The sequence below is a fragment of the Cyanistes caeruleus genome, chromosome 1 (genome assembly GCF_971803275.1).
Source record: "Cyanistes caeruleus chromosome 1, bCyaCae1.hap1.1, whole genome shotgun sequence".
In the NCBI taxonomy this organism is placed as follows: Eukaryota; Metazoa; Chordata; class Aves; order Passeriformes; family Paridae; genus Cyanistes; species Cyanistes caeruleus.
Window position 1 is genome coordinate 21,246,905 of NC_141701.1, and position 15,781 is coordinate 21,262,685.

The following is a 15,781-nucleotide window of genomic DNA, read 5'->3' on the forward strand; positions in this document are numbered from 1 at the left end:
CCTCGCAGATGGAGCACTGCCAACCACACAGCTTTAAAGCATTTACATTTTAAGAGCCACTCAGTAAAACTACTTCCTATAAAACATAATTAAACATTTATCACAGGCAATGCCCAGGAAATGTGATTACCTTAAAGAGCTCCATGGGAGCTGATCCTGGCTCACCCTGCACTGCTCAACCAGAGCACTGAACTCCTCCACCCCACTGTAAGACAGGGCTGCCCTGCTACTGCTTGGGGAATCAACCTTTGCTGAAGCAAATGCTTTCCCAAGCAATTTCCCACCTACTAAGATGTTCTCACCTCCTGAATCTCGTTTGAAAAGCCAAACTCAACTGGTGGAGGATAAAATCTTCGATGAAAATGTTTTACGGCAAGATGTGTGGCCAGGTATGCTTCAGTGCTTTTGGAGTAGATGTGGGTAAAGATCTCAACTCAGGTGGCCAGGAGTCACAAAGATGTTAGTGTCAGTGCTTCTAGCCAAGTTCCCAGGACACTCCAAAATGTCACATAATCACAGAATGCTTGCGGTTGGAAGGGATTTCTGTAGCTCATCTGGTCCAATCCCCCTGCTCAAGTAGGGTAAATGAGAGTTGGTTGTCCAGGACCATGTCAAGGCAGCTTTTAAATATCTGCAGGGATAGAGACTCCACAACCTCTCTGGGTACCTACTCCAGTGCTTAGTCACACTCACAGTAAAAAGCATTCCCTGATTTCAAAGGGAACCTCCTGTGTTTCAGTGTGTGTCCACTTGCCTCCCGTCCTCTCCCTGGGCACCATTTAGAAGAGCCTGACTCCATCCTCTCTGCACCCACCTTTCAGGTACTGCTCCACACCAATACTCTCTCCCCTGGAGAGATGTAGTAATACACACCACAGCTACAGAAATATTATCTCATACATAGGAATATTTATTTTTTTCCTTCTTAAAAATGTACAAAAAATAAAATAACTGTATTTACAGCTTATCAAACCCCTCTCCCAGTTGCAACACTATTAAGTTACATGAGCTATATTCTTAATATAAAAGCACGCTATTTATACATTAAGTTTCCTTGTTTGCCAGAAAGACGGCTTGTCACAATCTTTGGCACAAACATTCATGTTTGTATCTTGTCTCAGTTAATAGGAAATGGAAGAGCATATAAACATTTAATAAGCTTTACATTTTATAAGTCATAAGATACTCCTTTCCAGTTCCAGTTGTATATTCAATCAATATACAGCATCTCTGACAGCTAGAGAGTTTAGATTTTACTAATTGTTTGAATTAATTTACATTTAAACAATTCATAGAATGAAAGAGAAAAATATATAAGAAAGACATTTGATCTCTGAATTCCATTGACCAAAAACTTTGTGAGAGAGGACACACAAGAAAAAAACCCATTCTTTTCTTTGTAGTTTACACTCAGTAGTAGAAACACTCCAAAATGTCTTGATGGGGTTATCACTGTACATTCACAAAGCTTCACTCAAAGGAGGCACTTCATTTTGGGAATAAAGCACCTGACTGTGAGAAAGAACTAGAATTTGAGAATTTGAATGGGATTTCATAATAAAACACCAAATGGACGGACAAAGTGCCAAATCTGCAGCAGGAACCAAAATTAGAAGACCTTTTGTACCTCTCTATCAGAGTCTTTCAAAACACAACATCTACAGACACTGCACTGCTATAACTCTTCATAGGGAAAATGCACTGAGCAGCAAGCCACGCTTCAGGCTGAACTAGTTAAGATTCAAGACTGCTGTCTTGAAGAATAAAAGGAAATGAGAATTTTGTTCCTTTAAATAAACAACCACAGCAGTGCCACAAAGAGACAAAAGGAGGCAAGGCAGATATTCCTGTCCCCTGCCAAACAATAGTCAAATCTTACTTCCATTTAATTGATAATATTTGGAAGATACAGCATTAATCAATATTTTTTTATCAAACAAAAGCAACATGCATATTTTAAACAATATACATGTAAGCACTGTGTACTCCTCAGGATATCTGAGTCAAGCAGGGCACAAGGCAGCCACTGCTTCAGAAGTTTGCATTACTCACACCACTCTTGCCCCTTTCCCATCACTCTGATGGGCTGATTTGGACCAACAAGGTGAAGCCTGAGAGCTTGCAGCTTGCCACAACCAGCACCCCAAGGCTCAGTGCTCCTCCAGCAGCTGATGCTATAACTACTGAAGGGGTGCAGCATGTATATTCAGTCTTAGTGCCTGTGATGCACCTGCATCTGGAGCAGAGAAACAAAGCCCTCAGACCCTGGCAGATAAAGTTAAGGGCAAACATCCTTACTTAGCCCTAGCTGTTGTTTTAAAATAATCTTGCCACCGATCTAGTCACCTTCCTGATAACTTCATTCAGACTGTAAGAAGGAACTAAAGGCATAAGTGTCAACTTTCTACTATCAAGAATTTGCACACTTTAAGATGTATTTAGCTTTCAGTTAATCTTGAAAGCAAGTCCTTTTCTGGACAGTGGCTGACTGAAAGGTCCTAAAATGACAATGGAAAGATAGCTCTTTATGCCCCAGTATTCCTGGAGCATTGCACTTCTCACTGATCCCGCACTGCTCCTCATCACAGGATGCTGCAGCACCAAACAGATCTTAGCTCATCTTGACCCAAATGTAAGATAAAACCATCCCATTAACCTGAGTGCTGGTGCTGCCAGGAGAGCCTGTCCTTCTCTGTGATCCCCAAATTCTCAGTGGCCTTTCTTAATGCAGTACATTCCAGCCCAGGCCAGCCCCAGGTGCCACAGGCATTCCCTCATGCAGGTTTGTTGGGGGCAGAACCAGGGCTCATCTCCTGCACACATTAGCTCCTTCGCTTCACCTGCAGCTTCTGCCCAGATATCTTGACCAGCTGAGAGATCCCAGATGATATTCTGAGGATTCCAAACACCAAAAGAGAAATCCAAGAACTAAGAGTATTGCTCACCAGCCCTGTGTGCTGGTCCCAGTTCCTATGCCTCCTGTGCAAACTTTTTTTCTTAAAGAAAAAAATATCTGGAATAAATCAGTATAGACTTTTTATCTCAGTCTGAGCCAAATAGAAACAAACTGAACCATCATAAATCTCTTGTATTCCAAATAGAAACAAACTGAACCATCATAAATCTCTTGTATTCCCAGATTGTTTGTTCTTGAGCAGGGTAGCAAAAGCATCTTTGCTGGAGTGCATCTTTACATACAGTTAAGGAAATTACAACAGAACTCTTCATCAGAAGGGGAAAGAGTGCATGACAAAAGAAAAGGACAGGAGAAAGACAGAATACACACTTTGCTTTACAGGCATATGTGGATTCTGAGTATGTTAGCACTGATGCTACCAGCCTGAACCTTTTATACTTTCTGGTCCCAGAAAGGTCACAGAAACCTTGACACATACCTAACATTTCTATTAAAGGAAGAGATTTTAATGGGATGCTACTGCTAATGAAGTTCAGAAAGTGTGCAATAACTTAAAGGACAATTCATGCAGATATGGCCAAATCAGACTGGGAAGTTATCCCAGCTACTTTGCTTGAATGTAAATAGCTTCACACAGCTCAAAACACTACATGAGTGCTGTTAAACAAGGCAGTGTTTCTTTCTGCCATTAAACACCAAATAATAAAGGTTATGTGACTAAAGGAGAAAAGGTTTCAGAAGGAAAAGAATAAACTCTAAAAGCTGCATGTAGGAAAGGACCCACACTTCTGTCTGTCACACAGGATCCATGTACAATGCATATAGAATAAAATGCAACTGCAACTCATAGAATTACATGCTAAATGAGAAGCTCTTTACAACAGCCAGAGGAGCTGGTATGGAGAGAGAGATGGTCAGTTTGGATGTCATAGGATTGGATTCAGGCCATGAACCCCTTTCCTGCTATGATTTTAGCCTGCACAACTTTATCACTTCACAGAATTCACAAGATAGGTGTGGAATTTGATGGAATAACCATGTAGTTCAACTTGGATTCAGATGCAGCCCTTGAGAGAGACCAATCTCCACACCTCAGTTGTGGGATACTCAGTCTCCACTGGAAAAATTGTTCCAGTTTTGATCAAATATTTGCATCAAGCCCTTATGAATAAGCCCAGGCTTATACATCACCCAAGCATCCCAGGAATCACAACAGAATCATTCAATGGAAATACAAGAGCAAATACACTTAAACAGAAGAGTCTGAAGTCCTGTTTCTTACAGTCTAGAGGAGTGCTTTGATACTGCTGCAGAAAGAACCTTCCCACCACAGGTTTAAGAAAAGGCCACTTTAGGAGCCTCTGCTTTATCAAAGGAAGACAACCAGGAAGAAGTACATTCTGTACCTCTAGACAAACCAGGCAGCAGACACACTGTGTCTCTTGGATTTTGTTACAGCTGAATGGGAGACTCAGGTATCTACAGCCGGGACTTGGGCACCTAAGATGGGCCCCATTGTGCCGAAGCATCCAGTAGCAGAGTCTGCTCTAATATTTCAACATGCAACTATGTGAGCAAGGATGGAGCATATGAGTACAGATTCAGGTGTCAGCTTCTCAGTACACACTCTTTAACAGATTGCAGTAATTTAATTCTCTAGGAAAGATTCTATTAAACCCTAAACCAAATACATACAAAAACATAGTGGCAGTAAACATGCCCACATACAGTAGTTAAAATATATTATTGCATATTATAAACATTATATACAAGATTAAAATGGTTTCTTTACCATTTACTTACAAGTGACATTTGTAGCTGAATGCCTTACTTACAAGTCCTCATTGCTATATGCTGAGAACTACAGGAGGTATTTGGCAAGACTATACAGTATAGAGAGATATGGATCAGTCTGAGCAAGTGAACTGTCACACTTTGCCCATCTTTAGCACTGCAACAGATTTTTAGCAATGACAGAGACAACTACTGGTAAAGTGATTTATACCAGATTCTGAAATTAGACCAGCATAGTTACTGAACATGTTTTAGAATGAGCTTATCCACACTAAAGTATGGATTAAAATGCTGCATTTCACACTTGCAGTGGGTCACCTGGTTACAAATCTGGGGGCTGGTAACTGCTTGTACACTAGAGAGTGGGGAACAATAAATAAGGGACCAGGTTAACGTGAGTGGCCTTGTGCTTGACAAACCCAAGTCTATATGCAGTGGGTGCACACATGCAGAATAGACAGTATTTTCAATGCAGTCTTGTAACAGTTTCTCTGATCAATGTCGGTCAAGTTCACGGGGAATCTGCTTTCCAAGAAGGATGAAATGCTGTGGTTCCTTACAAAAAGGCTCTGCCTGAGGCTAGATCTCTGTCAGTGTGATCTTGAAGCCTTCAACCATGCTCTCCATGTTCAGGATGAATGTGTCCTCATTGGAGTAGTGCTCAATAATGTTGTCATCCATGTTTACCAGGATACTGGTGACAAAGGCAGAAATCAATGTTTTTATGCACCAGGACACTGAAAGGAAAAGCTATACATGCTGCCACATGTACTTGCTTCTCTACAACACAAAACCTGACTCCAGAACATGCCAGGACAGGGTCACTAGTGGAAATTATCATCAAGATCTGCCCTGTAGTCTCTCACAGTATTTGTTTTAGAGGCTGCTCCTTGACAAGTAAAGAGACACACTAGTGCTGGGATGTTAACACACTTAGGCTACTGACAGATGAGCTGCACTGCACATCCCCAGCAGACCCAGCTAGCTGGTGCTTCCCATGCTTGGCATTGGCTCCCACAGGGATACATCCATGCCACTCCTCAGGCACACCATGTGAGCTGCTGCACACAGAGAAGCAGTGGAATTTGTGCTTTGCACACAGCTCACAGAGTTAGAACTCAGCTTGGATGTGAGACTACCAACAATGACTATTAGAAGTGTATATGTGTGTTTTCCTCACTTCTTTCTTCTGTGTTCCTTCTGCCACTTAGAAAGAAGCAGAACATGAGAAGTTTTGCCTGTCTTCTCAAAAGCTAAAGAAATCCCTAGATACAATAATGCCCTAAAATGGAGTTATAGCTGCAAATAAATTATTGGTTTAAAATTATATCACTACAATACTGTGGTTAAACAGGACCTTAAAAAATTGAAGATTTAGTTTTATGGCAAGGAGCAGCTATTCCAAAAGTATAGCTGTAATGTTCATATCTGAATTTATTCAGCTGAAACCCCTTCAGCAAACATTGCTGCCTGTCCTTCAGAGTAAGACAGTGGCCTACTTCTTCCTAGCACTGCAGGAAAACTCCACACTGCATTCACAGCAAAGGCAGAATCTTCCATGCTGGCCCTCCATGATGTAATTAAGTGTATTGTCTACAAAACAGACTTTATCCACTTATGCTATCCACAAACCCTTTCTTCACAGTAAGCATATGAACACTGGTCAGACACAGACTGGAGATCCATGTTTCCTCTTCTGCCATCCCTTACAGTCTCCACAGACATGATGATTTCACACACCTGGATATGTCTCTTGAAAGGGTTTGTGCTGCCCAGCATCATGAGGCCCCAGGTATAATTAAGATATCTGAGTACTTTGAAAGGATCCTGCAATAGATCCTTAGTTAGTTAGGTAACTAACTTACCCCTTTTTGCTCTTCTTATAAAGTTTTGCAATCTTTTCAACTGGCAGCCCATATTTCTCAGAGATCTGAAATAATAAAAATAAAATAAATATCACTAAAGATGAGTGAGAAATATAAAATTATCACTTCTTACCTTACAGAAGACATTAAAACAAAATCTCTGCAAACTTAGACAAGATAGCTATACAGAAAAGTCTGTCACAACCATATCATGCTTTCATTTAAGGATGACTTGGGGAGCAATAATGCTGAACAGCTTAATCAAAACCCACAATTGTCTCCATCCAGAAACTCGAATACCATAGTTTTTAGAGGGTGTGAGTCATCAGAACTGCCCCAGCATCTCCTAGTGCTCTGCTCAAGGAGTCAATGCTCTTCCCAGCTTCAGATTTTACCAGGGAATTTCAATCTGATCTTTCTGTTTTTTAATCTGATTTTTTGGGCTTATGGACACAAAGGCTTCTCCCACCAGGTAGAAGGCAGACACATGGCAACCCAACAGGAACTGATGGACTGATGGAACAACAGAAACATACACATTTATATTTCTCAAAGACATTTCAAGGTTTGTTAAGCTAAGAGGACTCTCCATGGTGGTACTTTGGTCTGAAAAGTATCTTCAAGGTATCTTTTATTGTGGGAGGACTACTGACATCAAACATATGGGACTAAGAAGCTTCTGTACTGTTGGGAATGTCAGTCTAGTTTCTACAGGAGCAAAATGAAGTCACTATTTGGCTCACAAAATATCATCTGAGGGTATAGATAATAAGATGAGATGTCACAGAGCAATGTGTTGTCAAGGTAAAGGACTTGTAAAATAAACTTCTTGCTAAAGCAACTAAAACAATAAAGCAGAAAATACAGTAAAAAATTAGAAGGAAGATCTACTTAGCTGACAAATTACCCATGCCAAAAAGTACTTCACTGGGATGCTTTGGCATTGCTTTGCAGCAGGGTACCAGTAACTTTTTTGGATGTCTATTCTGCAGTGAGTCCATGGTGTGCTTATGAAGATGGTGTCCCTGGGCCCTTCATCTGAGCCAGGTTTGCTTTATTATTATAACAAATTATAATTCTTCTTTCAGGGAACACGTCTCACAGTTCACACTTTAGAAGAGGATTGTCCCAAATGGCAAAATAGTTACAGGAAAAATTACTTTTTCCCCCACAGTGATTAATGTTCTGTGCTGCTCTGTGCTGCCAAGCAAAGTTCCCAGCTCTTCCCAGGTGAAACAAAGTTGCAGCTAAACAGCTGACTACTTATCTTCTGCATTAGAGAACTGAAATGCATAATTAAAAATCCATTTAAAGACTGGCAAACAACAGCCACTGTAAAATCCTTTCTTTTGTTTGCATTCAGAGTTCTGTTATCAGCAATTATCATGAAAGAGAAAATGTAATGGATAAACTCAGCACCGAGGACAGATTCAAAGAGCCACAGGTTGAACATCAAGCATGGCTCCCATCCAGACAGCCAAAATTCTCTGAGAGAATTAATTAGCCTATACTTGTCTATATGACCTATAATAGTATAATTGTCATCTCAGTCCAGTTGCATTTTGTAGTTAAAACTATCCCTAATAATGCACAAGGGCATCAGCTTGGCATGCATTTTATAGAATAACTACAAGATTCTGAAGAACCAATAAAACTTCTCTTACACTGAAAACAGTGTCCTCTGACTATCAGCATATATCAGTGGCAAACAGAAAGGGGAATAACTGATGAGGTACAATAGACCCATCCACTCCCTAAGTTTTCCATCTAGCAGAGAACATCACGCAAATTGAGCTTGGGTATTATTTGCTACTTCAGTTTCACTTGCACCAGCATGTTTCACTGTTTTTTTACTTTTTATTATCCTCTGGCTTTGCTTATCATGAACAGAATGACATCAGATGAACAATCTGGTGTTGAATTTTTGTATCTGTTCTTCTGTTGTACCCCTAAATTTAAGTTTTCATGTAAAGCAATAATAAAAATAGCTCCATTTCATCAGACAGTTGAAAAAAATCCTTTGTAACTGGCATTGGAGAAAAACTGGCAACCCAAAACTGCAGAAAGCGTCACAACTGTGTGAACATGAGGAAACGATCTTCCTCTCTGGGTTGTTAACTCTGAAGCCTAGTGATATTGTAAAGATCAGCACTTGAAGATACTTTTCACTGACTCCATGCAAATAAACAAGGCGAGCAAAACATTTCTTGCCAAGGAGGCTTAATAGCAGCTAATATACAGCATTCTGCGCATTCCAACATAAATCTTCCCTAGGATATTTGGCATACCTAACACTCATGCATTCCAAATGTTGCTCAAAGCAGTTTGGGACTCTGGGACATCACTTCCTACATAAACTATGAGAGGTTGGGCTGAGAAAGCCTTGCCTGTCACACTGCCTATGACAGGTGTAGGATTTATATAACATGCAGGGATTAGTGAGCTTTGCGAAAGATTTCCAGCTGACTGAATAAGCACATTTCTCAGGAACCCCTGGGATTCAATCAATTATACCAAACAGCAAGCTGTGGAAGCAAGGCTTAAAGTGGGGGTATGGGAGAGCCTCCCCCTCACAGTCTCCAGTACAAATGTGCTAAGTCCTACTGCAGAATTAAGAAAGCAGAGAGCAAGCATCTGCTAGGGCATTTCACTTAACACCCTCTTCTCAGGGTGTTTGCTGCCAGTGCAGGGGGACCACCACTTACTGTCAACTTCCATACAAAACAACAGAATTTCTCACCTTTACCCAAGCAGGCTACATTAAATTTTAAAAATTTTAAAATTTTATTTGGAGGAATGTTTTTCCTTATCATCTTCATTGTCCATTTATCAATCTTCTGAGCAGAGATTTCTTTCTGTTAGGATGCCCAAAGCAGTGTGACAGCCTTCCAAGTGCCACTGAAATAGATGTCAGGGTGTCCCTTTGGGCTGCAGTCCCCTGGCATGACAAGTTTGTCTGATTGCACAAGCCACCAGAAATGCTCTCTGCTGGAGTCAGGAAGCCAGAAAGGACAATGTCTGGGTGGGTGAGGGCAAGTAGGAAAACACCTTTGCCAGCTTGTTTCTATGAAACAGTCTAGTCTGTTGCCCTAGACTGGCTGGAACATCACATATATAGGCAGGTATCTAATAGTCTAAGCTAGCTCTGTTGAACTCAGCTGTTAGCTTTTAATTAGTGAAAGACTTAGGGAGATGCTTGAATTTCCCAATTTAAATTGCCTTCTGTAATTTGAATAAGTATGTAATTTTGCACAATGTAAGACAGAGGTACCTACTGAGATCCACAGTTATCCTGACTTTGGATCAGGCTGGAAGCAGGATGAAGAGCTGGTCAGACACCACATATGTGTGATGTTTTGCTATTTTCTGTTGAACAAGACTAGTGAAAACCAAACATCTGAGTCACTTCCTGAGACATACTGCATTTCTGAAACCCAAGACCTCTAGATATTTGCCAAAAGAAAGATATGTGAGAAGGAATCTAATTGTTAATTTGGAAGGGGGGTATATGTGAGAATAAAATAAACATAGGATCCGAGAAAAACCTATAATTAATAACAGAAAGATAGGAAAAAGTCAGAGATCTGAAATAGTGACTAACAAAAGGAAAAAAAAAGTAAAATCCATAAACAGAGAAGGAGGATATGACTGAGGATCACTGGAGCTCTCTTTCACATCTGGAGCTCTGTAATACTCAGAGACTGAGTTCCTAAATTCTTAATATGAGACTAGAACGGAGCACTTAGGATATGAACAATTAAAATTACATGATTTGCTACAATGACTGTAGAGAGAATATTTAAGAATATGCACTTTGACAGCTTTCTATCCACAATATCCTACCAAAGAGAATTAAAATTTTCTGAACATCTTCCTTCCAGTGAACTGGGATATTTTACAACAGATTAGATTTCTTTGGTGCTGAAAACATGCCAGTGAGTCAGCAGCTGCACTGACTGAGGTATGCAGAAACCTTTCCTGCTTCTGCACCAGCTTTGTTTTTGTTATATGGTGGCTGGAGAACAGGCATGGAGAGGCACAGACTACTGGAGATAAAATATTAATTTTAGCTTGAACAGTTATAGAAGGATTATAACATACTTCCATACAAAGACAAGATGAAATCGTGTTGCAGCCTACCATGAATCAGACTGCTGCCTCTTCAAGCAAAGCCTGTTTTTTGTTATCCATGTGCTCTGCCTGACAGCTGAGCTGCAGTCACAGATAACAAACAGCATCAGCAGAAGCACAGTTAGGACATCCTTAGCATGCCACTGACTCTCCCCAGAGATACTCTCATCTAAATAGGTGCTTTAAACTTCATTAATCCACAAATCCTTTTCTGCCTTCTGCTACTGGCCAAATATTGACCAAATAACTCAATCTTTACTGCATTAAAAGTGTTCAGTGCATGCAATGAGATACTGTGACAGTTTTAAGAGAATATAAATATACACACTTATAGCATTCAGCTGAGTTCTCTAGGGGCACTTTCATGCATTTCCGTCTTCTCCCCTACACGTAAACAAGGCTGGAAATCAACTCAGCATCCCACATGTCAATCTCACATTCCCCCACTGAAGCAGTGAGACACATGATTATTTCTTAAGTCCTCCCTTAACAAATTTCATGAGCCATCAGCTCATAAAAATAGGATTAAACATGGAAATAGCAAATTTTATGATGACAGCTAATGGCTAACAAGCAAATACTCAACTCAGAGAAGCAGCAAAGAGGCTACTGGTACGTAGGTCACACTGTGAGGGCTAGAGAAGGAATTTGACACAATCTATGAATGACAAGTCATTCATACATGCTGAACAGCAATTGCACAAAGGCTGTATGAAATTCCCACAGAAATGGTGCATCATTTGGTCTCTTCTTGGAAACCAGGCTGGGAATGTACTGGTAAGCATTACAGGAAAAGACTCAACAGGCTCTGAACCATCAGTTCAGAAAGAAGCATTTCAGAAAATGAAGCTTGCACCTCTCTCCCACCCTGACACTGGTTAACTACTGCTGTTGATCAAAGCTCAGGTCTCCAATAATCAGCTCTGTGATGCTGTCTAAACCCAGTAACCTGCTGACGACGCTGAATTAGGAAAATGCCAGCATTTCAGAGCTGCACTTCAAAAAGCCTTTAAGAAATGCTTTAAACACACTTGAGAATAATTTCATCTTTATATTATGGTTTATCTCAATAATATACGGAAAGCCTCAAGATTTTCTTGCCAAGAAAGACAAACAATGTGAGGATATCGGATACTTACAGCTTCCATTAGCCCCTTTACTGTGGGTGATTTTAGCATCAAAGCATCAAACACCTCATCTGTCTCCTTCCTCACATACAAAAGCACTGAAACAGAAAAAAAAAATCAAACTTGGAGCAGGTTCAATCAATTGCACAGATGAAATACCCCACACTGAATAGAAAATCAAATATTAATCCATGACAGAAAAATAAAGCACTGAAGATGGTTTGCACTTAAAAATATGTGCCTTTAATATCATCAGTGATCTGGACATGGACAACACATCATAGCTGCATTGAACATACAGTACTGAAAATTCAGCAAATTTAATCGAATGGGAAGAATCTCTATCTTCCAGAATCTAAATCTCCATTTACAGAAAGAAGCTAAAAAGCACCCTGTCCCTTGGTTATAGGACAAAACACACAAGTCAGGTCTTCTTAAACCTCTGTCTTGGCTTGTACCTCTCCAGGCTTCATCTAAAAGGCTGGGAAAGGACATTCAAAAAAGGCAAGTCAGGGTTGCCTTTAGCTGTGGCTTTGAGAGAAAAATCAAAGAAAAGGTAAAGAAATAGTTGTCTCTGACATGCAGACAACTGCAAATGGCCTGACCAGTATGAAAACAAACACTGGAAAAAATTAGTTCAAAGTCATTTGAGATTTTACAGAGGAGACATTCAAGAGCACAGCTGGCAGGCAGGCATTTTACCAGTGTGCCCACCTGCTTAGGTACCCAAATGCCATTTCTGTTTCTTTTCTCCCCCTAGGTGCCCTACTAGCTGTTAGTTATCCACAGGCACAGTGCTCTGCCCTCTCTAGCTTTTGCTTTCTTCACATGTGTACAGGTAAAAGGAGGAACCTTGCTAAAACATGGCAAAGGCAAAGCATATAAGCATAGACACTAGAAAAGTGTTTTAGGCATCATCTCATATGACTGATAAGTAACAGGTTGAATAAGATGTTCTACAATTTATTTTGTTTCCTAAATAAACTGCCTTTTCAAATAGCACTGCTGCACATGGGGTACAAATACACATGCACTGTCACGTCTGTGTGGCAAATTACAGTGGTAACTTTTTTTTTGTAGATAGAAAAGGGCATCTTTTACTGCCAATTCTTATGGTCCAAGAGATAGCTTCACCATATAACTCAATAGATATCATGCAGATGAACTAAAAAATATGACTATTTTTCATATAGAAGTAACTGTGTAGAAGTTAATTCTCAGGCCAAGACTCTAGCAGGATGGAGTTAGGCCTGTTTGCAGAGAATTGTAGTTTCTTTGCCTACGTTTGGAAATGACTGGAAAAAAATCACGGGTAGTTCAGTCCCCTGACTTGGTCTACAAACCAAACATGCAGAAAAATGTTGGGTTTTTTGAATATTCAATTCAGAAATATAAACCATGAAACTGCTACCACAGCATGCAGAGTGATATCCTTTTCACCTATATTTTGGCAACTCTTTGGGGCCTGGCCTGAAAATATCCTTTTAATGCACTTGGAAGCTGAGTCAACTTTGGGTCATAACTTAAACTGTCAAAATGTAAAAGAAAAAAAAAATCCACACCAGGAATTAATTTTACCATACATGATATGTTTAATCACATGAACAAGCTCAACTCAATGGGTTAATTTTAGCAGTACTAACACTTATATTAATTTAGTACACCTTTTCCCTGTGCCTAGAAGGCTGTCCTGTAACTCCTAGCTTTACAAACATGTGGAGCTCTGCCAGCCTTAACAATTACAAATATATCTGAAAGGGGAAAAAAAAAATCACTTGGTCCAAGGTTAAACTTGGGTACATTACACAATCCTGGTGCTGAGCTTCACATCTGTTGTGCTTGGTGTGCCAGGCAACATTATACACACAGAGAGGCAGGATTAGTAAGCACATGGAGGGTTTTGAGGTTTTTCTTTTCTCTGACAGGTGTGAAACTGCTGGCCTTGATTCAGTAGATTACTTTTCCACAAATGACTTGTGGTGACAGTGATACCTCAGGAAGCCCCTGTCTCATCCCTGCCCTTACACCCTCTTACTCTGGCTCATCTCAACAAATTTTCCTGGATGACAAATTCTCTCAAACAGCAGACATAACTGAAAAAATCAACCCTTTATTGAGTTATTACTCAAACAGATCAGGTCCCTGTCTCAGTGTACAGTGAAGCCCCACAAGCTCTCATGCTGGCAGAGCAGTGGAGAGACAGCCGCAGCAGGAGGCACAGCCAGAGGAGAAGGGAAAGGGCTGCAAAGGCTTCATTGGGCTCAGCAGCAGCAATGCCACTGAATGACTGTGACCATGTAAGACAACTCATGTCCTCTGATCCTGCTGTCACCAAATTCATAGCTTCTACAGAATTCAACAGAATCACTGGGTTGGAAGAGATCCCCAAGATCATCGAGTCCAACCCATGCCCTAACACTTCAACTAGACCATGGCACTGAGTGCCACATCCTGTCTTATTTTAAACACATCCAGGGATGATGACTCCACCACCTCCCCAGGAAGACCATCCCATTACTTTATTATTCTTTCAGTGAAAAACTTTTTCCTAATATCCAACCTATATTTCCCTTGGCACAGTTTGAGACTGATCTAGATGGGCTCACTCTAACAGAACAAATTACAGTAATTGGAGGGGAACAAGGGTGACATCTTGTACAAGGTAATGAGCTATTTTTTGCCTAAAAGTTAAAAGATAAATACAAATTTGTCTGATCTACTCCCTGATCTTAGTCCTTAACCTTCTTGCCAGCACTGAAATCCATTGCAGACCTTAATATTTTTTAGATGTTAAAAATACTTGCAAAAGATGGAGGGAGATAAATGTCTTTAGTTACTTGAGAAATAGCCCCAACACACCAAATTGCAGAGGGGCAAACAGCCTTTGCTCAAGGCTCATGCTCAAGGGATGTTGTTGCACCAGTGAAACTTTTGGAAGCTAGGCCACTGAATTGAGGATTTTTGTATGAATGCAGAACAATGTTAGATACCTCTTTTAAAATTGTTAACAACAACATACATGAGGAAAAATGAAGCACTAAGATTTGAGGCATTTGGAAGCTCTGAGCCTGGGCACTACCAGTGCTGTGACTGGAACCACATGAACAATGACTACAGTCTCTGTTAAATAGCCTCTGGATGAAGATGTGGTACATCTAAGTAAAGGAAAGAAGGGCTGGTAGCTGTAATTCGGCTTTCTTTTCTCACATTTGGGTTTTCATTATTGCCCAGGCACAAATTCCTTTGGATGGCTCTCAACCCCCTGATTGTTATGAATACAAAATGTTTCAGAGTAGTTTAACATGACTTTCCTAAGAGACAAAAGCTAGAAAGAAATTACTTTCTCGAAAATGAGAACTACAGGACTAGAAATACACCTGATCTATAATTCAGATGCTGGATTTATAATTAATGGGAAACTCCCTATGAAGTCTGAAAGGGAAAGTGATTTGGAAACTTACTGAGAACTAAAAACAGGAAAAAGCCAAGTCTAGTCAAGTAACTAGCTGTGATGCACATTTGGTACAGATTAACATACTTCACATTTCTGTGTTGGGTGAATTTTTTCATCTTAGAGGTAAAGAAGATGAAAAAATAATTCAAAAAGAGGCAGCTACCTGAGTGAGAATATGAACTTTATTTGCAGATCCCTTCAGACCTGTTCTCTTGAAGGCTGCCCCTAATAGTTTTACTTCCACCAGACAGTGTTACAAGTAGGTCCAGCAGGCAGAGCTGAGGGCCACACAATTCAGTTCTTCAGTGGGGCTTGGACACCCCACTGGCTGCTATTTACCTGCACTGCTCTGCTAAGGAGACACTTTGGGATTACACTGCTCATAATGTATATTTTAATGTATAGTTTCACATACCAGACCTGCTCTCAAAAAATTACACCTACACCTCCATCTATACCTGCTCTCTAGGAGTTACTGATTCTGCTGTACCAA

At 40.3% G+C, this 15,781-nt stretch overlaps 1 protein-coding gene across 25 annotated transcripts in view; it reads right to left on the reverse strand.

Moving 5' to 3' along the window:
- Positions 1–887: 887 nt before the first annotated feature.
- The window catches only part of GRHL2 (grainyhead like transcription factor 2), a 65,894-nt gene continuing 51,000 nt past the window's right edge, over positions 888–15,781 (reverse strand). For all 25 annotated transcript variants that reach the window (XM_086881511.1, XM_086881412.1, XM_086881418.1 and 22 more), the window contains 3 exons: positions 11,847–11,932; positions 6,577–6,641; positions 888–5,405 (listed from right to left, as the gene is read on the reverse strand). In XM_086881511.1, coding sequence (XP_086737637.1) covers positions 5,291–5,405; positions 6,577–6,641; positions 11,847–11,932 — 266 coding nt within the window. In that variant the 3' untranslated portion in view covers positions 888–5,290. The remainder of the gene's footprint in view (positions 5,406–6,576; positions 6,642–11,846; positions 11,933–15,781) is intronic.